This window comes from Peromyscus leucopus, chromosome 1 (assembly GCF_004664715.2).
Source record: "Peromyscus leucopus breed LL Stock chromosome 1, UCI_PerLeu_2.1, whole genome shotgun sequence".
Classification (NCBI taxonomy): Eukaryota; Metazoa; Chordata; class Mammalia; order Rodentia; family Cricetidae; genus Peromyscus; species Peromyscus leucopus.
In genome coordinates this window covers 29,417,916-29,443,406 of record NC_051063.1, presented here as the reverse complement: position 1 = coordinate 29,443,406, position 25,491 = coordinate 29,417,916, and the positions used below count along the sequence as shown (strand labels likewise).

At 40.1% G+C, this 25,491-nt stretch overlaps 1 protein-coding gene across 6 annotated transcripts in view; it reads left to right on the top strand.

Annotated features, from left to right (window-relative positions):
* Atrnl1 (attractin like 1) overlaps nt 1-25,491 on the top strand; it is a 590,535-nt gene that overhangs the window by 109,414 nt on the left and 455,630 nt on the right. For all 6 annotated transcript variants that reach the window (XM_028880975.1, XM_037205779.1, XM_037205772.1 and 3 more), the window contains exons 15-19: nt 1,806-1,987; nt 4,804-5,017; nt 5,687-5,875; nt 8,514-8,732; nt 18,439-18,576. In XM_028880975.1, the coding sequence (XP_028736808.1) occupies nt 1,806-1,987; nt 4,804-5,017; nt 5,687-5,875; nt 8,514-8,732; nt 18,439-18,576 (942 nt within the window). The remainder of the gene's footprint in view (nt 1-1,805; nt 1,988-4,803; nt 5,018-5,686; nt 5,876-8,513; nt 8,733-18,438; nt 18,577-25,491) is intronic.

Below are 25,491 nucleotides of genomic sequence, written 5' to 3'. Positions count from 1 at the left end.
CAATTTTTTCACTTAAAAATATATCATGGAAGCCGGGCGGTGGTGGCGCACGCCTTTAATCCCAGCACTCGGGAGGCAGAGGCAGGCGGATCTCTGTGAGTTCGAGGCCAGCCTGGGCTACCAAGTGAGTTCCAGGAATGGCGCAAAGCTACACAGAGAAACCCTGTCTCGAAAAAAAAAAAAATATCACGAAATGAATGATATATAGGCTGAGAGTAAGACCCTACCAGGATGGGGATGTGGAATAGGAGAGAGGGAGCGGAGGGGGGAGGAGGGGGCGGAGGGGGAGAAGGGGGGCGGAGGGGGCGGAGGGGCGGGGGCGGAAGAGGGAGGGAGGGGGGAGAGGCGGCGGAGGGGGGAGGATGCAGACTCACAGTAGCGCTGTATTACAGTTGTTCTTCTGAGGTGAAAAGTCATAATCAGCCCCCTGTGCTGCACAGCTGAATCTGGTTCTCAGTTCTTCTCAAGGAAAGCAGCGGCAGCTTTCTTTCTTTTCTAGTTAAAATCATTGCTTTCTTTCTATTTTTATTTTATTTTTTATTCATTTATTTATTTTTGGTAGCGTCTTACTCTTTAGCTCAGCCTGTCCTGGAGCTTCCTCGGCAGTGCCCTTTGGGCTGGAGCTGCGGCCCTCCTGCCTCTGGCTCCTGGACGCTGGAGTTATAGGCCTGGTGCATCAAGCTCAGCTTGGCTTGCTCTTCTCTTAAAGGGATCTGATCCCAGGTCGTCTGCACTCCTGTGATGGCTTCCAGTTTAGTGCGTTCACATTCACAGGATTCCTAGGTGTGCCAGCGAGTGGGTCTGCGTCCTGGGCCCTCTCCTGAACCTCCTTCTCTTGCTTGTCTTGTCTTGTTCCACTCTGATGTGATAGTTTAGCTTAGATTTCATTTTGTTAGATTTAAAATAAATGAATGAAAACCTCGCCACTAGGGTAAAAGAGGTTAACAAGTGAGCTGTCTTTATACCGTGGGAAGAGGAGAACTCAGCTTCCTCCAATGGAGTGACACTGTGTAAAGGCCACTCCAGGGCAGGCCTGATGTTCAGGAGTACTTGACCAACACAGAGTGGACTCCACAGTTTTTTCGTGTGCTTTTATTTGGTTACAGTTTGGTCAGTTTTTGTTTGGTTGGTTTATTTGTCCCTTGTGGGTAGTTGTTCTATTTTGTTTTCTTGGTTTTAGGGGGTTTGTTGTTATATTGTGTTTTTGTTTTTTGAGAAAACTTAAAGTTGGGTGGGTAGAGTGGAGGAGAGGATCTGGAAGGAATTGGGAGGGGAAGAATATGATCAAAATATATTTAAATTTATAAATTTTTTAAATAATTAAAAAAGTAATCTGATCTTTTGTAGCCTGGAATTAGACAAATACAGTAGTAACTTTGTGTTTCGAGAGGTCAGATGCTGATGCCTAGACTACACAGGAATCTTCCGAGTCAATGTAGAAAATAGGTGTTGGAGAACCGCAGCTCATGTTGTTTAAGAATTCAGGAAAGGTCAGGCATGACAGTGCATGCTTTAATCCCAGCACTAGGGAGACAGAAGCAGATGAGTTCAAGGCCAGCCTGGTCTACGTAGTGAGACTGATTCCTCAAAACAAAAAAAGGGATTTAGGAAAGAATTAGGATCTTGTTTTAACTCTCCAGCAAACTATTAAATAAACTTTGGGCTATTAAGAAACTTTGAAAAGTTCTATCTAAAAATTTTAAATGAACACAATGGTCATATCTATAATTTTGAAATAATTAATAAAGAACCATATGTTTTTTGTAATGTAAAAGTAGGATGGTATTTTTTTTTTCTTTACCTAGCTCACCTTTGTGGAGAAGGCTGGAATCACGTTGGGGATGCTTGTCTTCGAATCAATTCCAGTAGAGAAAGTTATGACAATGCAAAGCTTTATTGCTATAATCTCAGTGGAAATCTTGCTTCTCTGACAACTTCCAAGGAGGTAGAATTTGTGTTGGATGAAATACAGAAGTACACACAGCAGGTAACCTTTGGGTTCTTTATGTGATGGACTATGCAATGGTCCATGATCTGTGGAAATGATTTGTCCTTTTTGTCTTTTAAAGTGAATGTCTGTCTAAGTTACTGATAGCACATGCATGAAATCTATTACTGTGTCTGGTAGTCTGCTGCTGTGTGAGAGCCCAGAGATGCAGTGAAGCGCTCTTCTCAGACAGTAGAGAAGAGACAGGAACAGTTGTTCTTGAGTGAGGTAATTGCCATGATAAATGCACTCGGGTACTTCCTGAAGATGAGGATGGACAGCTAGTCATAGCGGGAGCTTATGGGCTAGTCTTGGAGAAACGCCCTAACCAGCATTCGCGGGACTTGGAGATACTATAAGGAAGTTGGAAAAATCCTACAGTTTTTGTCTTAACTTGTTTTTATTAGCTTCCAGCATAGTGGGTGGTGTATACAATGTATGTGGTAGCGGGTTGGGGAGATATTTTGATATTTATGCTTTAGAAAATGTAACAGTTTTTTTAAAGTGAGATCTGTTTTTTGTGATGTCAGGGGCTCCTCTTTTGTATAAGTGTGCTTGCCAGTTTGCCACTCAGCACACGAGAATTAGTGCCACTGAAGTCCTGCCACACCATGAGCATTTGATCTGCACACTCATGTTTTTGAATTTCAAAAACGTTAGACTTCGTCCTTAAAGCTCTGTTGATTTTCCTGTGTTTAGCATCAGGTATTTTTGCCAGTTACAAAATCGCCACAAGTCTAGCCATTTGATTTCTATACTTGAAGACTTATTGTGGCTGCTGATTTCTGTTGCCTATTACTATAATCCATAAGGAGTGGATGGTAAATTCAAATTTGCTGGATTGCTGAGTCACATATAAATGATGCTTTGTTTTATCAGAAACAACTTTTCATAGGATTTCAAAGTGGAAACTTTTTCAAGGTGACATTTCATTAGGCATATCTCTATAAAATGAATTATATCCTGAGTCATTTCAGGTGCACAGGCTTAAGATAACCCTTCTTTGGCCAATAAAGATTGACAAATTCATTCACTTTAAAGAGATATCTTGGGTCAAATGATCGTTTACTTATCGGAAATGGCTAATGAAATGTTATAATGATTTATGGTGTGGTGCAGTAAATTTTCATAATACAGTAATTTATCTTTCATTTTCAACTGCCTGTCTGGCTCATTTACTGAATAATAGTTACTTTAAATGTTTTATCACAGGCTTCATTTTGTTATTCTTCCTTTTCTTTCAGATTCTTATCATGATGAGTCAGGGCCTAATATTTCATTTTAAATGCCTTTCCTTTGCTGTAGAGAGGAAGCATAGCAAGAGTTGGCTGTGACATGAAGCACATTTTAATGGGAAATTTCTGTGTTGGATTGATTATCTGATTATCTGACTAGTGTTATTATAAAGCATGATTTAAAAGGCAGCTTTTGTTATCAAAATATTTCTCAGAATAAATGTGTAAAACATATGATAATCTGAATGTGAAGAAGCATGTGTGAGTTCTATAATTAGAAGCACTGTTAACCCAGCCTTGTCTCAGCGTTATGCTAGATAGTATAAAATAATTTCTATCCTAAGACCTTTGTCTATTAAATTTTCTTAATTGCTATCTGTATTCTTTTGGCAATATGATATTGTCAAAGTGAAAATTCATAAGGTATTTTAATTTTATCCAAGTAATATCTGTTGAGTATTTACAGTGTGTAATCCATTGTATTTATACACTTAAAAATTTTAAGGTCTATGGGTAACTTAATCTCCCTAGGAACATTTGTATAACGTGAATACCATGTATAAATATCTTATTGTAGTGACATTTTTCTCTACTCTGATATCACATACATGAAAGAATTTAGAAGAATGATGCTTTGAAACAATTTTCCATCATAGTGATTATTAAGTAGCTTAGTGATTTAGAAGATATATTATCATGTATTATGAAAGAGGTGTCCATACTCTAATAGAACAATGGAACTTGGATTTAGAATACATTTTAGCTTTTAAATAATGATTTAAACAAGTTATATAGATATAGAATTGATTTTGATTTTGTGCTAAGTTTTATGATCAATGAGGGTAATTGAGAATAGTTAATGTGACTTTTGTCAACTTGTGTTTATCAGATTTTCAATATGATAGTCAGACTTTGTCTGTGAAATAGATGATGTCAGTTTTCCTAAAATTTTATGAAAGTCCAAACATAGCAGAGAAATCCTGATCTAGGGAGTCCTTGAGAAGTCTTCATTCAGAATCCATACAGATCTGTTAATTTTGTTTTCTGTTTTGCACAGTGCAGATTTTGGATTTATCTGTAGGTTCCTGAATCCATAACTGATTAAACTCTATACCTGATAGTATTAGTTATAGCAGTAGTGGTATGTTGAGTTTTGACATTTTTTTCATTTAGTTTGGTTTATTTGTTTGTTTGCGATAGGATTTTGCTGCATAGCCCTGACTGGCCTAGAACTCTCTGAATATCAGCCTGCCTTTGACTCCTGAATGCTGGGATTAAAGGCACTCTATATGCCCATTTTATAGAGGGGGAAAAATGAGCAAGGGCCAAAAAAAAAAAAAAAAAAAAAAATTCATGTAACCTTATAGCTAAGCTCAAAGCCCAGTGCTTTCAAAACAGTCCTGCGATCTACATCATGCCCTAGATTCTGCTGAGATTATTGTTGGCAGTAAAGGTGATTGGAAAGGTAGCTTTATGTATTCTCAGATATAATATTTAATGATAACGAGCTACTTGTTGAACAGTATCATGTGTAGTTTTTCTTCTAACCACTTTCAATGCCCCGTATCGTGTTGTTTGCAGAAAGTCTCACCTTGGGTAGGCTTGCGCAAGATCAACATATCGTACTGGGGCTGGGAGGACATGTCTCCATTCACAAACACCACGCTCCAGTGGCTTCCTGGAGAACCCAATGACTCGGGGTTCTGTGCTTATTTAGAAAGGGCCGCAGTGGCAGGACTGAAGGCAAATCCTTGTACGTCCATGGCAGATGGCCTTGTTTGTGAAAAGCCTGTCGGTAAGTAGAGGTGCCCCAACCTTCCTGTGTCTGCATCGGCCTGTTGTCCAGCCTTTCTTTCCAGGGTGCAGGGACTTGTTTCGTACATTTTCACTTTTTTATACCAAAGATGCAGTCACGGGACATTTACTTAAAAAAGATATGGAACTTTTATGGAGAAACATGCACTATTGAGACAATGGAAAGAGGAGCTCTCGATTACAGTGTTGTTTGCTGTTTTAAAAATTGTACACCTTGTACTTTATAAAGAATTAAGAAATAAAGAAATTACATGCTTTCAAATTCAGTACTAAATAGTACCCGTATCAACTTTTTAAACTTTTACCTTGTGTTATAATGCTTCAGTCTGCTTAACTGAACCTTTTAAAAAATAGTAATACAGATAAAACCCAAGCATTTGTGTTAAAATGAAATTAACGGGGGCCTGAAGAGGTGGCTGAGTGGATAAGAGCACTGGTGGCTCTTCCGGAGGGCCTGGCTTTGATTCTCAGAACCCACACGGTGTCTCGGGAATCTGATGCCCTTTTCCTTCTGCCCTCTGAGGCCCAGGCGTGCCTGTGGTGGCACCAGTACATGAGACCAAACACCTGTACGCATAGTTAAACGTGGAGATTAGTTTGAAAAATGAAGTTGCCAAATGAAGTAATTGCAGCTGTTGATTTGTTCCAGTCAGCCCAAATCAAAATGCAAGGCCGTGCAAGAAGCCATGCTCCCTGAGGACCTCGTGTTCCAACTGCACAAGCAATGGCATGGAGTGCATGTGGTGCAGCAGCACCAAGCGATGCGTGGACTCCAACGCCTACATCATCTCTTTTCCGTACGGACAGTGTCTCGAGTGGCAGACGGCCACCTGCTCGCGTACGTATGGATGGAAAGAAACATTGAGGCCATTTAAAACAATGGAAAAAGCACTATCAAGGAGAGGTCTAAAATCTGTTTGGGCTGTTAGCCTCTGGTTTGCAGTGTATCATCCTTTTGAATTTACTGCATTACTATTTTACCACTGTGTCTGACCCATCTCCTGAACTCCTTGTGTGGTGTACAGACAACCTAATGCTTCCTGCCAGTGAAAGCCGCAGGGCTTTCTGGTGTCTTTAAGTATTCCTTGGCACACTTTTATTCCCTCCCTTTTTTCTATTATGAGACAAACACTCCTCCAGAATTGACACCAGTTTATAGAGTTCTCTGTTTGTATTTGTCTAATTATTTCTTCAACACTAGCTCTGAATAGGCATGTTTTTCAAGACTATCCTGTCATTGTTGCTGTATCACCCACACAGTGAATTGATAAGACACGTGCATATAGGTGGTGAAACTGCATGGGGAGGACTCTTGTGGATGTGAGCCGCCAGATGACTGACAGCTGGGACAACGGTAGCCACTGTATTAGGTGGGCTTCTCTAGAATGAGACCAAGACGACACACAGAAGGAAGGATTTACCTGAGTGACTTGGAACCCATTGCAGCCGGGTAGTCCAACAGTGGTGTCCACGTGTTCACGGCTTAGAACACTGTGCTGCTCAGTGCAGACATTATATGCGTCAGCAGTACCGATTTAGTGTTGAAGACCTAGAGGATTCCTACAGTCACTGATCTTCAGGCCGTATTGGAACCCTAGGAAGCCAGGGTCTGGTTTTCAGGAAGAATGGCAGTTGCAGCATAGATAGGTGTATTCACCAGTGAGAAGTGGGGAGATGGTGAGAGAGAAGAGAGGATGACAGAGGTTCTGTAGAGGGTAAGCAGATCTCAGGTAGAGTTTCCTGAGTGCCAGGAGTAGAGAGCAGCAGAGATGGAGAAAGAGGATACAGAGGACGAAGATGAGGTTGAAAGCATAATTTAGTCATTAGCAGGACTATGAGCTAGGGAACTGAACGGAACTGCAGTTATGGAGATAGGATTTCATCCCAGAGAAATAAAGTAGACGGATATAGAGCTTGATATGTTATTCCTGCCTTGAATGTCTGACAGAGCAATAACTGAATTGATAGAGTTTTGTCTTAGAGCAATAAAGTTAACAGACATAAGAACATAGTGTACATAGATTTTTTTTTTCCCTTAGATGTCCCATGCTGGACATAGCTAAGCCCTCGGACCCTGGGTACTCCATAGACCCACTTGCTCATGCACTAAGGAATCCCATAAAAACACTAAACTGGAAACAGTGCTATATACACAAAGAACCTGGTTCAGACCTGTGCAGGCCCTGTGCATGCATATAAAATTGATAAATGTGATCCACCACATGAACAAACTGAAAGACAGAAACCACATGAGCATCTATCTGTATGTATGTGTGTGTACACACACATATATACACACATACAATATAGTGCTTGAAGTCTTAGCTAGAGCAATAAGACAACTGAAGAGGATAATGGAAATTGGAAAAGAAGAAGTCAGAGCATCTTTATTTGCAGATGATATGGCAGTTTATATAAATGATCCTAAAAATTCCACTGGGAAACTCCTACAGACAAACACTTTTAGCAAAATATTTAGATACAAAATTAACTCACAAAAATCAGTAGTTTAGTCCTCCTCTATATAAATGACAAACAGACTGAGAAGCAAGTCAAAGAACAGCACCTTTCACAATAGCCTCAAGAAATATAAAATATCTTTGGGGTAACTAACCAAGCAGGCGAAAGACTTGTATGATAAAAACTTTAAGAGAGTGAAATAAATTGAAGAAGATATGAAAAGAGAGAAATACTTCCCATGCTCGATTGATAGGATAAATATAGTAATGAACATCCTGCCCAAAGCAATCTATAGATTTAATGCAATCCCCATCAAAATTCCAAGACAGTTTTTCACATATCTTGAAAGGACAATTTTCAGCTTCATATGTAAACACCAAAAACCCAAGATAGGGGAGGAATTGGATGGAGACGTCCCATTTAGAACTGTGTGGTCCAAGGACCCCGGAAGATAAAACTTTTGAAAAGAAAACCCTTCATTCCTATGAATTAGATATCTAAAAAGTTAAATACGTGAATGTTGTATTTTATTTCTTAATATGATTTGAGACGATTCTTATCCACTACTTTCTAAAACCCAGTCTCCAAGGTTCTTGGCCCTCAAACAGATCACAACAAATAAAATTTTCAGTGAATTCTTAAATTTAATATTTTGCTGTTAAGTTTCTGATGTCAGTTCCTTGATGTCCCATTACAGCAAGATGCTCAGGAATCTTTAAGTACTACCTTAATTTTTTTCTGTTATCGTTACCATGTCTTGCTGTTTTCCCTTTTAACATCCAATTCAATTTATTTTCTCTTTGTTCATGGCATGTATTATGTATACATGTGTACATATTTATTTGTGCATATATACATGTGTATGATGAATTGTTCATATCAGCTAGTTATTTATGCAAAGTATTTCTGTTAACTACAGATGACATTTTAATGTCTTTTTTCTCACATTTTTCTGAAGCACACAATTCTGCTTGATTATAAACTTAATTTTCATTTTTAATGCTTCTTTCATTCAGCTCAAAATTGTTCTGGATTAAGAACCTGTGGCCAGTGCTTGGAACAGCCTGGATGTGGCTGGTGCAATGACCCCAGTAACACAGGGAGAGGACACTGCACGGAAGGGTCCTCACGGGGACCCATGAGACTTGGTGGACCACACCACAGTGAGGCGGTTCTCGACACCAGTCTTTGCCCCAAAGAGAAGAACTATGAGTGGTCTTTTATCCAGTGTCCAGGTAACAAAAACTGCATTTCCTTCATGAATGCACTGGTGTATTTTATTGCTTGTATTATCATACTGTCTTAGAACTCTCATGCTCCTCAGTGTTTCCAGTAAACCTCATGGTGAATGTGGATATTATGTACTAAACATCCACACTGGATTCATGTAGCCTTGTTTTGAAAGCTACCATTAGTATTCACTACTATTTAAATTTGAAGGTCACTTAGTTTTTTAGGGGCTCTCTTCATATTTCTATATTTCTTATTCTGTGCTTGTATAGAAGAAAGTTGAAAATTTAATTTATTCAGCACATGTTTTCTGAGTATCTGTTGTGCACTAAATAGTATATTTAGTGTTTTAGGCACTTGAAACATAGTGGATAAATTGGTTTAAAAATCACTACACTCGTGGGGAATATATGCTCATTGAAATAAGTGAAATGTATGAGGTTATGTGGTGGATGAGCACTAGTAAATGGAAGCCTGGGATTGAAGCTTGCCTTTTAGAAGGCCAAGCTTTGCTCAGATGTTAATGTTGATAAACGCCTGAAGGAGAAGAAGAAATGTATCAGGGCTGGGGTTCCTGTGTGATGAGCTACAGAAGCGGTGACAGGTACATGAAGGAAGGAGGAGAAGTTAAAAATGGAGCTAGACAAATCAATAATATGTGCTTTATCAGGCTGGCTACCACACAGGAGTATGGCACGCAGACCTACTGGGGACTGAGGAAGAGCCGTGATGAATGCTCCTAAGAGCTGCTGCTCTAAGGCTGGGCCTTCACCTGATTCCTCAGACCTTCCTGATGCCATGAGACTAAAACCCGCATGTCTGAGCTTACTCCATGATCCTGACAAATAGTCAAGCTCAGAACATGCATTCACACTTGCTTTATACATAAAAGTAAACATAAATATGTATATATATTTGGGTTAGTTTATAACTATACATCTGTCAAAATCTATATATTTGTCAAAATACACATTTCTCCTAACTCTGTCTTTTGAGCCCATGACACTCCAGAGCAATGAACATACTTAGAACATACTTAAACATCATTCTCTGGTGAAAGACTCAAAGGCTTTCTGCATAAATGGCTGATTTTATAGTTGGGCCAGGGAGGGTATGAGATACAATGCAAGCATTTTGCAATGATGAAGAGAGACAGAGGAAAAGGTGGAGGAAGGAGGGAAGAGGCAGGAGGGAATATGGAGATATATTAACGCCAGTATGAAAATTCTCAATGGGTTAAACAAAATAAGCATTTGAAATTAATCCCTACCCCCACTCCACATACATGTGTCAAATGGAAGGGGAATACTTGAGAAGAGGGAAGGGAGCAATCTGGGGGGAGGGGTTAAGAGGGTAATATGAGTGATATGATCAAAGTATCTTATTTATATATGAAAATGTGTAATAAATCCCTATGTTATATATAATTAATATATACTAATAAAGCTAATGTAATGATAGAGTAATGAGACAGAATAAGAGCATTTGTGTCAAAGTTGTGAAGTCCAACTAAAGTCTATAATTTAGATTATAGTTTATACTATTAATTAGCCAATGTTTGTTTCCTAATTTTGATAAATGTTAGGGTAAGATACTAACATTTGATACAGAATTACTTCTATTTTTGCAGTTCTATAAGTCTAAAATTCAGTAAGTCCAAATTTCAGAGTACAGTCTGAAAACCACATGGCAGTTTTAGAATCAAAGGAAACTTAGAGAAGGGAAAGTGTGGTTGTTGGAATCAAAGACCAGGAGTGCACTAAGGTGGTAAACCGTGCAAGTCGGAGCCAACAGAGGGAAAGATAAGAACTAAGAAGCATTTCAGTCTTTAGGAGAAATAATAGAGGTAAAGATGCAAGGTGCAGCTGATGTCAGATGGGTAGAATTTGAAGTTCTCAGTACACTTGGGAGGAATTTCAAAAAACGGAAAAGGAGAAAGAAAATCTTTAAAAATAATGTCCTGCATGGAGATATAGGCACTAAACACAATTAGTGCCATTTGATTTAAATATAAAATAGTTTTCTTGAAAACATACTGAGGATTGAAGAGACATGTGACTTCATGCCTTAGCACAGTGATCAAGTTGTGTTCAGGCCACAGTGCTGGGCAGAATGGACAGAAATCTCAGATGTGTATTTTCTCAGGCAGAAAATTACTGTTAGAGATGGCCTTCTAAATTAGTGTGATGTCTACTTTTAGTAACAACTTGCTTTTACTTTTTTACGGAGAGGTGTCTAGCAGGACAGTGGAGCGCTTCCCTGATGATGTCTGAGTGTAGTTCTAGAGAGGATTAGCTGAAGAAAAGAAGCCTGTCCTACGTGGGTGGTGCCATCTCATAGGCCGGGGCTTAGAAGAGTAGAATAGTAAATGGAGAGAGTGAGCTAGTGTCCACGCTTTCTTTGCTTTTGGTTGCCCAGATTTGCTGTGCTGAACTCTTCCTTACCACGGTGAAACCATAAGTCAAAATACCAATTCCCCCTTGAATTGGTTTCTGCGGGGATTTTGACACATTGGTGAAAAAAAAAAAATAAAAATCTGGCACCAGAAAGTAGGTTGCTAAATCTGACCATGTGGCTGTGAAGCCTCACATCTGGTTTAGAAAAGCTACGAGCTGCACTTTTATATAAGCAGGGCTCAGTAGATGCTTCTTGTTGGAACTGAGAAGACCAGGAATCTGTGAAGATAATGCTCATGAGGTTTCAGATGAGAACAGAGGCTCTTGGGAGTTGGATTAGAGGCTCTTTGTTTTGCTTTCTGGTAAGAATTTGTGAAAATTTGGTCTGTGTTCCAAGACTGTGGGAGTCCAAGTTCAAAAGATGATTCACTAGTTAAATTGACAGAGGAGTTTTTTGTTTGTTTGTTTGGTTTTGATTTTTCGAGACAAGGTTTCTCTGTGTAACATCTCTGGCTGTCCTGGAACTCCACTTTGTAAAACCAGGTGGCCTAGAGCTTACAGAGATCTGCCTGCCTCTGCCTCCCAAGTGCTGGTATTAAAGGCATGAGCCACCATGACTGGCTTGGCAGAGGAAATTTTAAGACAGTCTAATGTTCATGTTGTGGAATGGTTATTGTTTGTTGTGTTCAGTTAGTTTTACATTGAGACTTTGGAACAAAAAGAAGAATAGATTCAATTATTTTCCAATCTTATGTATTTCATGTGCTATCAATTCACCATTTTAACTTGTATAAGTCATGGCTTTTTAGTATAATGTAAATCTACAACCACTACCATCTCGTAGTTCTAGAGCATTTTAGTTACTACAAAACCAAACCTGGGGCCCTCTAAGAGTTATTTCAAACTTCCTCTTTCTACAGCACTTAAAAGTATTAATTTGCCCTCTTTGTGGTTTTGTCTATTTTAGACATTTTGTTTAGTTGAGCTCTTATGGTATGTGGTGTTTTTCCTTGGCTTTTAATTGACAACATCTATATAATGTTTTCAAGATTTATTTTTGTAGTCTGTGTAAGTTCTTTTTATGTCTGTTTACTATTTTTACATTGATGTGCCACATTCATCTATTCTTTTGTCACTTAATGCACTTTTGGTTATTTCTACTACTATGGTATTGTGAATAATGACACTATAAACCATGGTGCATGAATTTTTTACATTGAGATGTTTCCCTTTATCTTTTGACACATCTAGAAGTGGATAATTTGAATCATATGAGAACCTCGTGTTTAATGTTTTAAAGAATTCTCTAGAGCGTTTTACATCTGTGGTATTACTTTACATCATCTTCATCAGGGCATGAGGATTCCAGTATCTCCGCTTCCTTTCCAACCTGTTTATTATCTATTTTTTAGTTAGTAATGAGTGTAAAATGCTGTCTTAATAGTGCTTTGATTCGTATTTCCATATAAAAATGTTGTGCTTTGGACATGAAGGGTGTCTCCCAAAGGTTGTTTGATGCTATTGTTGGAAGGTGGTGGAGCCCAGTTAGAGAAAGAAGATCACTGAAGACCTGTGTTTCTGTTCTTGTCTTGTCCCTGCCCTGTGCTCTTTTCTCGGTTTCTGCTTCCTGGCATCATGCGTCGAGCAGTTTGCTCTACTAGATGTTCAGCTTGATCACAGGACCCCAGCAATAGCACAAACAGCATAAAAGGACAGTTCAAGACAAAGTTGTCACAGAGATGAAACTCCAACACAACACACAGAGCTAATGACATTCTGTTCAACTATTTATTGACTGTTTATATGTATTGTTTGGAAATATCCAAGTGCTTTTCTCTCATTAAAATTGGGTGCGTTGTTTGCTTTTTAAAAATGTTTTTGAGACTTTTTTTTTAATAGAAGAAAGGCATACACATTTATTTAATACAGGTTTCTCATAGTATGAGAGAGAGAGATATGAAGCCTCAAAGTAGCACTTAGAGATGGTTACTTAAATAATGGGTTGGACAAAGAATATTTTTAATTGAAAATAGATTTCTTTTTCATACAGTATATTCTGATTATGATTTCCCTTACCCCTACTTCTCCTAATTCCTCTCCTCCCATCCGGATCCACACCCTTCCTGTCTCTCATTAGAAAACAAACAGGCATCTAAAGAATAATAATAAAATAAATAAAACAAAAACAAATACATTAGAATGTGACAAAACAGCCAAACAAGAAAAAGGGCAAAAGAAAATGCACAAGAAATAAAGACACATAGATGCAGAGACGCACGTTTGCACACCCAGGAACCCCATAAAACCACCAAGACGGGAGCTATGATGTACGTGCAAAAGACTTGTAAGGTTAAACACACACACACACACGCACACACACACACACACACACACAGAGAGAGAGAGAGAGAGAGAGAGAGAGAGAGAGAGAGAGAGAGAGCGCGCGAGCACAAGCCTTGACCTAACACTTTGAGATGAAGAACCTCCAAAGATGCCTTTGAGTTTTTGCTGGGTATCGGGCCTGCTCTTAGGAGCAGTTTGTTTTCCCAGTGAGACTCCTTTGGAGAAAACTATTTTTTTATTTACAAGTGGCTATCGATTGGAGATAGCTTCTGCGTTAGGGATAGGTGTGTGTGTCCGTTTCTTCTTTCAGCTCCGTGACCCCATCTAGTGCAGACCTGTGCAGACTGCAGGCTACCCTGTCTGACGTGCATCAGCCCTGTTGTATCTAGAAGGCGGCCATGATACCTTGGTACCCTTAGTCCTCTCTTGTCCTCACATTCTTTCTGCCTCCTCTTCTGCATAGTTTTCAAGCCCTGAGGGGAGGGATTAGATGGAGACATCCCATTTACAGCTGAGTGTTCCAGGGTCTCTCACTGCATATTGTCTGGCTGGGAGTCTCTGTATTTGTTCCCATCAGTTGCAGGAGGAAGCTTCTTTGATGGTGGCTGAGCATGGTACAGATCTGCTAATCTGGCCAGCATGGCTGGCGGGTTCCCAGGGAATGAACAAAGAATATTAATTGTGAAGAAGCAGCTAAATTATGCACGTAGGCTCAAAGAGAAGAGTGATTTGGCCAGCACCAGGCAGGGATCCCTTAGTCTTGTCTTCTCATCTTTGAGGATCCACACAGGGACTCCTGCATGTCTACTTTCCTACATATAGACAATGTATTATGATCATGTTTATTTCTCCATCTCTTACTCTTCAGCCAAGTTCCTCTGGACCCTCTGATCACATACCTCTTCCAATTTCATGTTCTCTCTCTGTCTCTGCCTCCCCCCCTCCCCATCTCTAAGTAACCCACTAAGAGGGCTGAAGAACACTGCTTCCAGACGTCTGGGTTGGATTCCCAGCACCACATGGCAGCTCACAACCACATGCAACTCCAGTTCCAGGGATCCAGTGCCCTGTTCTGGCCTCCAAGGGAACCATACACATGCTCTGTACAGACTTACAAGCAGTCAAAATACCCATAACCCACAGTAAAATTTTAAAAAAGAAAATAAAAAAAATTATGTTGCTTCCAAAGTCCAACATATTAACTGTCTAGTCCTTTCCAGTGAAGAAAATGTTTTCTTATCTCTGTTCTATGGTATATTTACATGATTTGAGTTGTAGATCTATTCCAAGGGGTCATTCTGAGCTGCCTTGTGAGGTCTACGAGGGTGTTTTGGATGCATGTTTGATGTTAGAGTTCCTTCACCTTGTGGTAACATATATTCAGTCCCACACATGGAGAGAGTTTAAAAATTTGTGTGGGCTTCTCCCTTTCATGTATAGATGATGCCAGTGGCACATCAGATTCTTTCCTGTCTCTTTGGTGTTATGGTGTGCTTTGGTATTTGTTCATCTGCCTGGATGCAGGTGATAACTTCAGTTTATAAACACTTTTCATTTTCTCTCTCTTCCTGGAAGGTGGCAGCAGTTATATTTGCTGGCCTTGCTGGATTTGAAGGCCATGTCTGCTGATACTTGCTTGTCTATCCTATGTAGAGTACAGATTTCCTCCTATCTCAGTATTTATAATTCTTGTTTTGAGGCCATGCATCATTTTAGTCCCTGACAATTGCTTTTTCTTTGAAGGGAGGCTATATATTGAAAGAGGTTGTGGGTAAGCTTTTCGCCCCTCAAATTTCTGTGTAAACATGTTGGAAATTTACTAATAATGTCATGAAGATATTTTTAAATGCTGCACATCTGTTTATAGAGAGCCTGTATTTTCAGAACTATGGTTTATTTGCATATCAAATGATGAATTTGTCATTATGTTTTATTTTGATTTTTTTTTTTCTGTTTGTGTGTTTCCATAAATAAGGAGCCATCTGGGGTAGATTTAAAATGTAGGCAAAATAAAATAGATGGATCATCTTTACTTTTATCTGTGTTCTATAGTTATGTTGATATTAAAGCATTTAAAATGACAGTTTATCCTGGGAGAATTATTCGGTGTCAGCCCCTGCTACCTATTGATGCAGTCTGGTGATGGTGTTGGTTAAAGCATGATCACAGGCCGTGAGCGCAGCCTTTCTTTTCTGTGTTTGGTACAGCTGGTGCACCGAGGTCCAGCTTTTTACAGTGTGCCTTGTCCTTTGCAGTTGGTAGGATGTTAGTTGTAGGCTTTAAAGGCTGCCAGTACCACCCCTCCCCAGAATCTCCCCCTGCAGTTGGGTCTAAATCTATCCTGTGGTGGTATTGTGTTCCCCAAAATATTGTGTACCCTAATAAGCTTATCTGGGGTCAGAGAACAGAAAAGCCACTAGATACTTAGGATAGGCAGTGGTAGCACACACCTTTAATCCTAGCATTCCAGAGGCAGAAATCCAGGTGTTCATGGATAGAGCCAAGCATGGTGACTCACGCCTTTAATCCCAGGAAGTGATGTTGGATAGCAGAAAGATATATAAGGCGTGAAGACCAGAAACTAGAAGCATTTGGCTGGTTAAGCATTTGGCTGGTTAAACTTTTCGGTTTTGAGCAGCACAGTTCAGCTGAGAACCATTCGGATATGAGGACACAGAGGCTTCCAGTCTGAGGAAACAAGACCAGCTGAGAAGTTGGCCAGGTGAGGTTAGCTGTGGCTTGTTCTGTCTCTCTGATCTTCCAGTGTTCACCCCAATACTTGGCTCCAGGTTTGATTTTGTTAATAAGACCTTTTAAGATTCTTGCTACACTATCCTGTCTGTATGGTGCAGCCCCTTTGTTAGGTCCCCTGTAACACACCTATCAGCAGCTATGTGGAGTTGGATCTAGGAAACGGCCTTCTTGGCTGCCCTTGGAGTTTCTCATTCAGCAGGAAAGACTGATGGGCATTTGGCCAATGGTGTTCTTTCAATGTCAGGAGGTGGTGTTGATCGTCCTGTCTTCTGTTTGTGTAGCTGTCACCACACCCAGATTCCGCTATTGTAGGAACTTCTCTGCTGTTGAGTCATCTGTATAAGACGTTGGGTGTGAAGCTAAATCCATCCTTTGGTTCAGAAGCAAGTGCTTGTTTCAGATCTCCCAAAGGATGCTAGCCTCTTTCTTATTTTGGTTGTTCAGGCAATTTTTTATGTTGTTGTGCCCAGATTGCGACCCCCACAGAGACCACCAAAGACGAGCATGCCGGAATGCCAAAGCAAGGTTTAATTCTGGATATACAATACAAGCCTAGGCAGGGACTTCATCCAATATGTCCAATGCAGCGGAGGATGGAGGAAGTGCCCGCCTGTCTGCAAGCTCAGTTTTTAAAGGCAAAAGCCACAAGGTTACATCATTTTGGGGTGCTAGTATGGGCACAATTCTGATTGGCTCGCTTCTAGGGGCTTTCTAGAAATCATGGCTTAATCTTACTTCCAAGGGGGTGGTTACCCGCCACCATTTCTCATTGGCTGTCCTCAGGTGGGAACATTTCTGTGGTCAGTTACCCTGGAAACCAGGGAGAGGACATTCCATAGTCTGGCAGTTTGGGAGTCACCTCGTGACTGACTACCTTGTGACTCTGTACTTTTATACTTACTGGTTTCTGGATCTGAATTGACTGGTTTTAGTAACTAATGGCTTATTCCTAAAAGGAGAAATCTTAGGCCTTAATTTTAGAGTGAAAGCATTTTGGTCTTATTTCTAAGATGGCTCATTTTGGTCTCACAACGTGTAGTGTGTACTCTTTTATTTTAACCTGAGTTAGTTATGTATGTGGCATAGATCTACAAAATTCCCCGTTAACCATTTATGCACAATAGTAGAAGGTTTAATAACCATGTTTTAGTATAAAAGAACTCCATGTTTATGTTGGCGACTGATGATGCATAAAGGTCTTGCTGAACTGGGTTTGCTGTCGCTAACCTTTTGAAGGCACATTTGTGAGTTTTAAAACATTTGAAAAAAACTGTGGTATTTTAAATACTATTTTACACATTTGATTTTCTTTTATCATGAACTTTTTTGTTAGATTTTCTTGTTTTATAGATGGTTTAAAAACCAACTTCTTGCCGGACGGTGGTGGCGCACGCCTTTAATCCCAGCACTCGGGAGGCAGAGCCAGGCGGATCTCTGTGAGTTCGAGGCCAGCCTGGGCTACGAAGTGAGTCCCAGGAAAGGCACAAAGCTACACAGAGAAACCCTGTCTCGAAAAAACCAAAAAAAAAAAAAAACCAACTTCTTGTTTTAAGACAATATACCTTGCTGGGTGGTGGTGGCATATGCCTTTAATTCCAGCACTCGGCAGGTGGATCTCTGTGAGTTTGAGGCCAGCCTGGTCTCTGTGAGTTTGAGGCCAGCCTGGTCTACAGAGTGAGTTCCAGGACAGCCAGAGCTACACAGAGAAACCCTGTCTCTAAAAAACAAACACAAACAAACAAACAAAAAAAAGAGGGTACACGTTTATTCAAATTAAGAGTTCCTTTGTTCATCTGAATAGTAACTCATTTTCTTGAAATAAAGAACTGTTGCCTGATAATTTTTTGTATTCATAGTTTGTTATTAAGTATAAATATATTTATGATGTATTAAGAACTTACTATTCTTTACCAAAGCTACATTATCTAATCCTGTCTTTATAAAATTTAATAGATAAAACATAAATATAATTCTTTAGTGGCTATATTAAAATATTCCTTACTTACATGTAATATTTTACATTATCTAGCCCTTACATCTTATAAACAATGAGGTCAGTTGTGACCATGCAATAAGATGCATCCACTGTCTTACTGATGTTTTCAGCTGCCTGTGTTATGTATTGGGTAAAATCAGATCTTAACAGTAACTTCTGCCTTGAGAGCTGTACCTGTATGGTGATTTTGCTCTTTGTGATGCTTTGTGCTATTCTCTCTAGCTTGCCAGTGTAATGGACACAGCACGTGCATCCACAACAGTGTGTGTGAGCAGTGTAAGAACCTCACCACCGGGAAGCAGTGTCAGGACTGCATGCCAGGGTACTATGGAGACCCCACCAACGGAGGGCAGTGCACAGGTAAATATCTTTTATTTCACATTACTTCAGTGTATTTTTGCTAACCAAAAGAAAAGAGAATTGAAGTGTCTCTTCTGGAATATATCCCTAAAATTATTTTCCTATCTATATTCAGTATTTTTGATTGAAGACTGTATGAAGTATAAAAATTCTATATTATGCTTTTTTAAAAATGCTACATTTTTACTTCAAATTGAATTCATACTTATTACAAGAAATTTAGTAAAAGTACATATAATTTCATTATTAAAATGATCATTACAGATAGTTTTTTGGGGTTGGAGATTGGAATAATTGACAGTTTAGATAGGTGCTTAAAAGCAGGTGAGATTTCTTTTTGGACAGCGTGGTAGTTGAGGGAGTGGGTTTGGTCTGAAACACTAATTCTGTCACTGTTGAAAACCGTTTTGACTGTCTTCTTTCCCTTGGCCCGACTTCCTTTTCCATCCTCGGTGTGCTGTAGCCCACTGCTTTCCTTCCCTGACCTCATGGACTCTCTTTTCACCCTACCGAGTGCACCCGTGCTGGAGTGTGTGTGTGGCCGCACGGCCGTTCAGTGGACACACAGCCTACCAGGGGTTGCGCTGAAGCCAACCGACCCTCCGCCCCAGCAGCCATCAGTGGCAAGTGTCTCCTCAGCAAGGGCAGGACCCCACGGCCCTTTCCCATCCCTGCTAGACTTTCAGCTGTCTTGATCTTATGGAGGTTGTATGCCTGCAGCTCCAGCTGCTGTGAGCTCATGTGTGCAGCCTTCCTGCCACAAACTTCCTGGAAAATGTTGTTGGACAGCAGTCCCCTCCTACCACGGCTTTATGGTCTCTCCAGCACCTCTGCTGTGTGGACCTGAACCTGTGGGGAGGATGTACAATGCAGATGTCTCATGTAGGGCTGAGCACTACCGTCTCTATGCTCTGCACCTTAAGTCTGTTAATTGCCATTTGCTTCGATAGGAAGTTCTTCTGTTGACAGTTGAGAGCTGGGCTAACCCATTGGTCTAGTGAATCGTTCATGTATATGGAGGACAGTTTAATACTGTGTCCATTTAGCAGAATGCTGTAAGTAAATTCTTTCCCAGAGTTTATGACTCAACCAGCTAATGGTTCTTGGCCCAATAACCAGGTGTGAATTCTGCCTTGTAGAGCAGGCCTTCCATCCAGTCAGGAGGTGGTTTGTTACTGCCCATCCTGTCACTGTTGTCAATGGCCATACCTTGCTATGCTGGTCATTGCTGTAGCACTCATATTCACAGCTGGGTAACTGTTGATTACCGTTTCCCCTTAGTTTTGTGCATAGCACCTTCTGGTACTGTGAAATTAGCCAGTAGGGATGAAGCTTCCAGACCAGTATCAGTTTGATTTCTCCATGTCCCTATGACTCATGTATGTGCTGTCCTCAACAAGTGTCTGGAGGGTAATGAACTTTTTCACATTTTTTTTTGAGAAAAGACTGTTCCAGATAAAATTAACAGCTATAATAAATCTCCTTAAAAATAGTTTCTATTGTATGTGAGAGAAAGCAAAATACTCAGAGTAAATTGATGAGGAGGAATATAGTTTGGAGAAGTATGATAGCATGAAAGAGAATACAGCGTCTTGTGGGAAATTGTAAGCACTTCGGCATGTACTCTGAGTAGAAGAACCACTGATAGTTTTGAGTGAAGCTGTGGCAGCATACTCCTTATTTTAAACTGGGTTATTTTAGGTACTGTTTTCAAAGTAAGCAGTCAAGGTTCCAAGATCAGTGGGAAGGTTATTGTAGTAATATGGATGGGAGATGATGGAGTCTTAGGCCAGGTGGTGTTGTGAGAGGTGGTGTAAAGTCATTAGATTCTGAACGTAATTTTTTAGGTAGATTAAAAAAAAGATTTTCTAATTTGCTGTGGGATGTAGGAGAGAGCCATTCAACTTGGCCACAGCTAGAAAAGATGGAGATGGAAAACAATTAGGGTTGGTCATGTTGTGTTTTAAATGCTGCTAGACTTCAGAGTGGAGATGTTGACTGGGTCGTGAGAGATGGAGGTGTGAAGTTCTGGAAGAGCACCGTGGGGGAGCTTTGAGTGTGTGTCTAGTGTGCAAAGTCACCCAGGCAGTGGAATCCAGACACAACAGAGGGTCTGGCTCCCTCAAGACACACACTGGCTCCTGCATCGTGTTCGTCTGTCCCTGGTGATACTCTCAGTCTCTGCCCTGTGGGTGTGTGGGTGGTGCAGCCTCATCGCGTGCTTTCGTTTGAATGGTTCTCACGAGTGTTTCTCTGTCAGACTCCAGGAGTGAATTGCTGGATTGAGGTCGTTTGGTGGTCATGTGTTTTTCAGGGACGACTGCACCATTTGTTGATTTCCCCATATACTCTCCAACACCTGTTGTTTTCCTTCACCTTATTTTAAAATAAATTTTAACTATCATTTTGGATGTGCAGTGTTATTTTATGGTAGTTTTGATCAGCATTTCCTTAATGAATAAATAATAAGGGCTATCTTTTTGTGTGCTTTCTTACTGTTTTGTATTAGAGAAATAACTGTTCAAGTTCTTCACTCACTAACACAATTTATCTTTATTTTAAATCGTGGTGAATCAGTATTGCATGGGGTTTATTATTGTAACTCCTCTAGGTGGATGTTACAGCAGAACCAAGGGTATCTGCAGTGTTGCATTTCCTCCCAGATTGTTTCCTTTTATGAACGGAACCTCTCTGTCCACCAGCCACTGTTCTCCTCCTGTCTTTCCATCCCCTGACCTTTGGCTGCCACCAAATGCCTGAGTTTGACCGGGTCCCTCATATGAGCAGAATCACAATTTTGGGCCTTTGCTGACTAGACAATATCTTCCAGGTTTGTTCAAGTCACAGAACGTGTCAGGTTATCTGTGCTTTTTAGGCTAAACAACATTCTGCTATCTGTTTAAACTACCTGTTTATCCATCTGATCATCCTTTGAGAGATACTTGAATTGCATCTACCTTTTGGTTATTTTGAATAACACTACTATGCGTGTGGTGTATAAATACCTGTTTGAGTCCCTGTGCCATTATTGGTTTGTGCTGTCGCCATTGTGTATCTGGAGAAATTATTTGTAGAACTTTGGTCCGTTTTTAATATTGGGTTGGTTTTGTTATTGTCCCCTGCCTCAAATTGAAATACATCTTTATATATTCAGAATGATAGGCCCTTATAAGACTGTAGTTATCAGATATTTTCTTCTACATTGTAGATTGTCATTTAAAAAAATCATCATGTCCTTTAAAATATAAAACTCTTGGAGATTCAATATCTACCCTATCTATGACCTCTGGAGTGTGAAGGGACTGATCCTGTGGAACCATAGCTGCAGGTTCTCCATGAGCCAGGGCAGCAGCAGGATGTTGGAGAGGAGTGTCAGTGGGGGTCCAGTATTGATGGTGGTCCAAAGCCTTGGACCTGACCAACAACTCATCACACAATGGACATTTGCAAATAAAGCTGTTTGGACAAAATAGTGTACTGCATGACACACAGCAGCTCCCAGTACCACTAAGATGGACGGAGAGGTGATGGAGAGGTGGGAAGGGTGGAGGAGGAGCGAAGTGGTTATCCTTTTTTTTTTTTTCTCTTTAACTATTGTTTATTTTATTCTTATTTTCATTCTATTTTAGCTTTCCTTTGGGGTGCACTACAAGTCAGGAACTGGGAAATATTGCCAGGTTTCCCCCTTTTTTGGTAAAACCAGATAGGTAAATATGCTATTTTCAAAGAATAGGTAAAAAAAAAAGTTTTTAGGTTAAAAAGATGACCCAGTGGATAGGGTCACTCTGTTCCTCCAGGTGCTCAGTTCCTAGTACCTGTGTCTAGTGGTTCATAACCTTCTGTAACTCCATCTCCTGGGTGACTGACGCCCTCTTTTGGCCTCCGAGTGGATGTGCACACAGATACACATACACACTCACATAGTCTCTCACACACACAGACACACACACAGACATACATACATAGACACAGATACAGACACACACTAACAGATGCATAAATTAAGATAATAAATCTTTAAAAATAAAAATTTTCTAATTTCTTAAATTGTTTTAATAATTAAAAAAATTCCCTATACAGTATATTTTGATCATATTGATGAACTCTACTTTATGTAGGTTTTCTTTTTTGTAGTTAAAAAATTGTTTTTATCTTATATGTACGGATGTTTTGCCCGAGTGTATGTCTGTGTACCGCATGTTCACGGTATCTCTGGAGATTAGAAGAGGGTATTATATCTCTTGGGACTGGAGTTACAGCTGGTTGTGAGCTGCCATGGGTGCTGGGAATCAAACCAGGGTCCTTTGGAAGGGCATCTTACCCATAGGCCATCTCTCCAGCCGTTGTTGGTTGTACTTTTGGTGTCGTATATCAGAATGTGCTGCCAAATGCATATAATTGATTATACACACTTTTGCCAACATGGGCAAAAGGAACATTTCACTCTCTGTAATAGCTATGAAATAATTTAAATTGCTATGAAGGATTTTCCATTTTCGGCAGGCAGGGTGCTTTGAGAAATATGTTCCCCTTTGGGGGCAGTATTCCTCTGCTAGATTTAAAACTGGTTCAATTATTCCAAATTAATTTTGTTTCTGACAGGACACAGCTGTCAAGCTGCAGCACAGTGAACAGAAATTCAGTGGAATGAAGGATTGATGTCTGTCTTATTCATTGCTACAGATTTTTTAGGAAACTTTAAATAATCCTTGACTGTTTTTTCAGGTCCTAAAAGGTGGCAAGATGGTATCTTGCTGTCTGTGACTTTATATTGCCATGTGATATATAAAAATAACTGATTTTTTTTATAGCCACATTAGTTACCTAACTAGTAAACAACATGTCACATTGGTAAATTATGTAGTAATGGCTAAAATTAAAATTTAAAAAGCCAGAAAGCATACATTTATTGCCATCTTCTGGGACCTGAGCTTGGGTCTTCTAGAAGAGTGGTATGTGCTCTGAACCCCTGGGCCGTCTCTCCACGTCCTGTGAGTCACACTTGGAAGCTTACCTCGGAAAGCCGGTCATACATTGTCATTGCTGTACAGATATATTTTGGTAATTTTAAAAGATTTTTTTTTTAGATTATAGCATTTATAGCTAATTACTGTAATTAACGATTATAAGTGCTTTCTTAGGGTCTTACATGTGTATTTATAGATCCATGTTAGGTTACATGTCTGTAACCACTGAAAGCTGCAGAATACAGCCTTGCTAAGAGGTTGAATTTTGAGCCGGGCAGTGGTAGCACACACCACTAATCCCAGCATTCAGTAGGCCGAGGCAGGCAGATCTCGGTGACTTCAAGGCCAGCCTGGTCTACAAGCTAGTTCCAGGCTACACAGAGAAACCTGTCTTGAAAACTACAACAACAACAAAAGAAGTCTGAATTTTGGTACTGTATTGCTTGCTGCTATCACACTGGGTCAATTGTTTATTTCCCAGTTTTCTTATTTGCAAAATGAAACTATCTTATATTGATATCACAAACCCTGTGTGAGATTCATGTGCGTGTATGTGTGTGTGCAGTTTTTAAATAGTGATATATTTATTGTTTGAGAATTTCATGTGTGTGTATATTTTGATTATACAGCCCCCCCCTCCTTATGCTCTCTGTGTTCCCTTGCCCTCCTCCCATCTCCCATTGCCCTGACAACTTCAGGTTGTTTTCTCCTTTGCTTCTGCCCGTTTCCCACCGAGTCCATGAGTTGCTCACGTGTTCATGGCTGTGAGGTCATTTCTTTCCGTCCTCTTTTACCTTGCTGAGGGATGCAGGCCAGGTGGCCTGCACAGCAGGAGTTCTTAACCACAGACCCATCTGGCCAGCCCAGGCCCAGCTCTTTTTTTTTGCATGAATTTTGGGAATGGGACTTTGGTCTTTGTGTTGTAAGCACTTGGCCAGCTGAGGCAACTGCCCAGCCTCTTGAGTGAGATTGTTTATAGATAAACCAGCGTGTGCTTCTCCTGAGTATTAACCTCCTGATGTTAGCTACTGTGGTGATACTGTGACTGTCAGCATTCATGATGTTATTAAGTTTAAGTACATTAATAAAATTGAATAATGCAGGTGGGCTTGGTGGCATATGTCTGTTGTCCCAGCACCTGGTGGGGCTCACACAGGAGAATCATGTGTTCAATCCTACATTCTATGATGTTCAAGGCTACTGTGAGTTAAGTAGTTAGACACCATTTCAGAGAACAAACAAACAAACAAACAATCAAAAAGCGTGGGGCTTTAGCTGAAAGGCATAGCTTTTGCTCAGCATGACCAGGACACTAGATTTAGTTCCCTGCAGACCACCAAAAATTATTTGACAGAAATTTTTTTTAAACCAAAATTTGGTGATTTATTATTATGAAAATATCTCTTATGTTCAAAGAGACTGAAGATTTCACTAGGACTTACAAGCAGAGTTAATAATACACCTTGAGGCCATTTAAAGCTGCTGTCTTACTGTGTAAAAATTCTGTCTGTTTAACCTTTCCTTAAGAGAACAGCATACAGCCAACCTTATTTGCCTTGGATTTCCCATGCGGTTACCTTAGAGCTGAGGTGAATGCGTAGCTGTAATTTTTTGTTCTTCAGGGTTTCCCTGTGTTGCCCCCGATAGCCAGCAGCTCCCTATTGTGGATTATGCTCTCCTCCAACTCACCGATAGATCCCTTTATGATACCTCCCTCCTGAGAGAGCTGGATCATGACATGTGCTATCACACCAGGCTACGTAACTGTAATATTCAGAACTCCTCCCTGCCACCACCTTCAAATTCTGCAAATATGTGTGCATGCTATGACAGTAAATCATGGAAATAGCAAATAAGTTGGAAGCATCTGTATAGAATGAATATCCACCATAAATTTTGAAGACAATATATGGACATTGCTTGATAACCTTTGTTTGTTATCTATGGT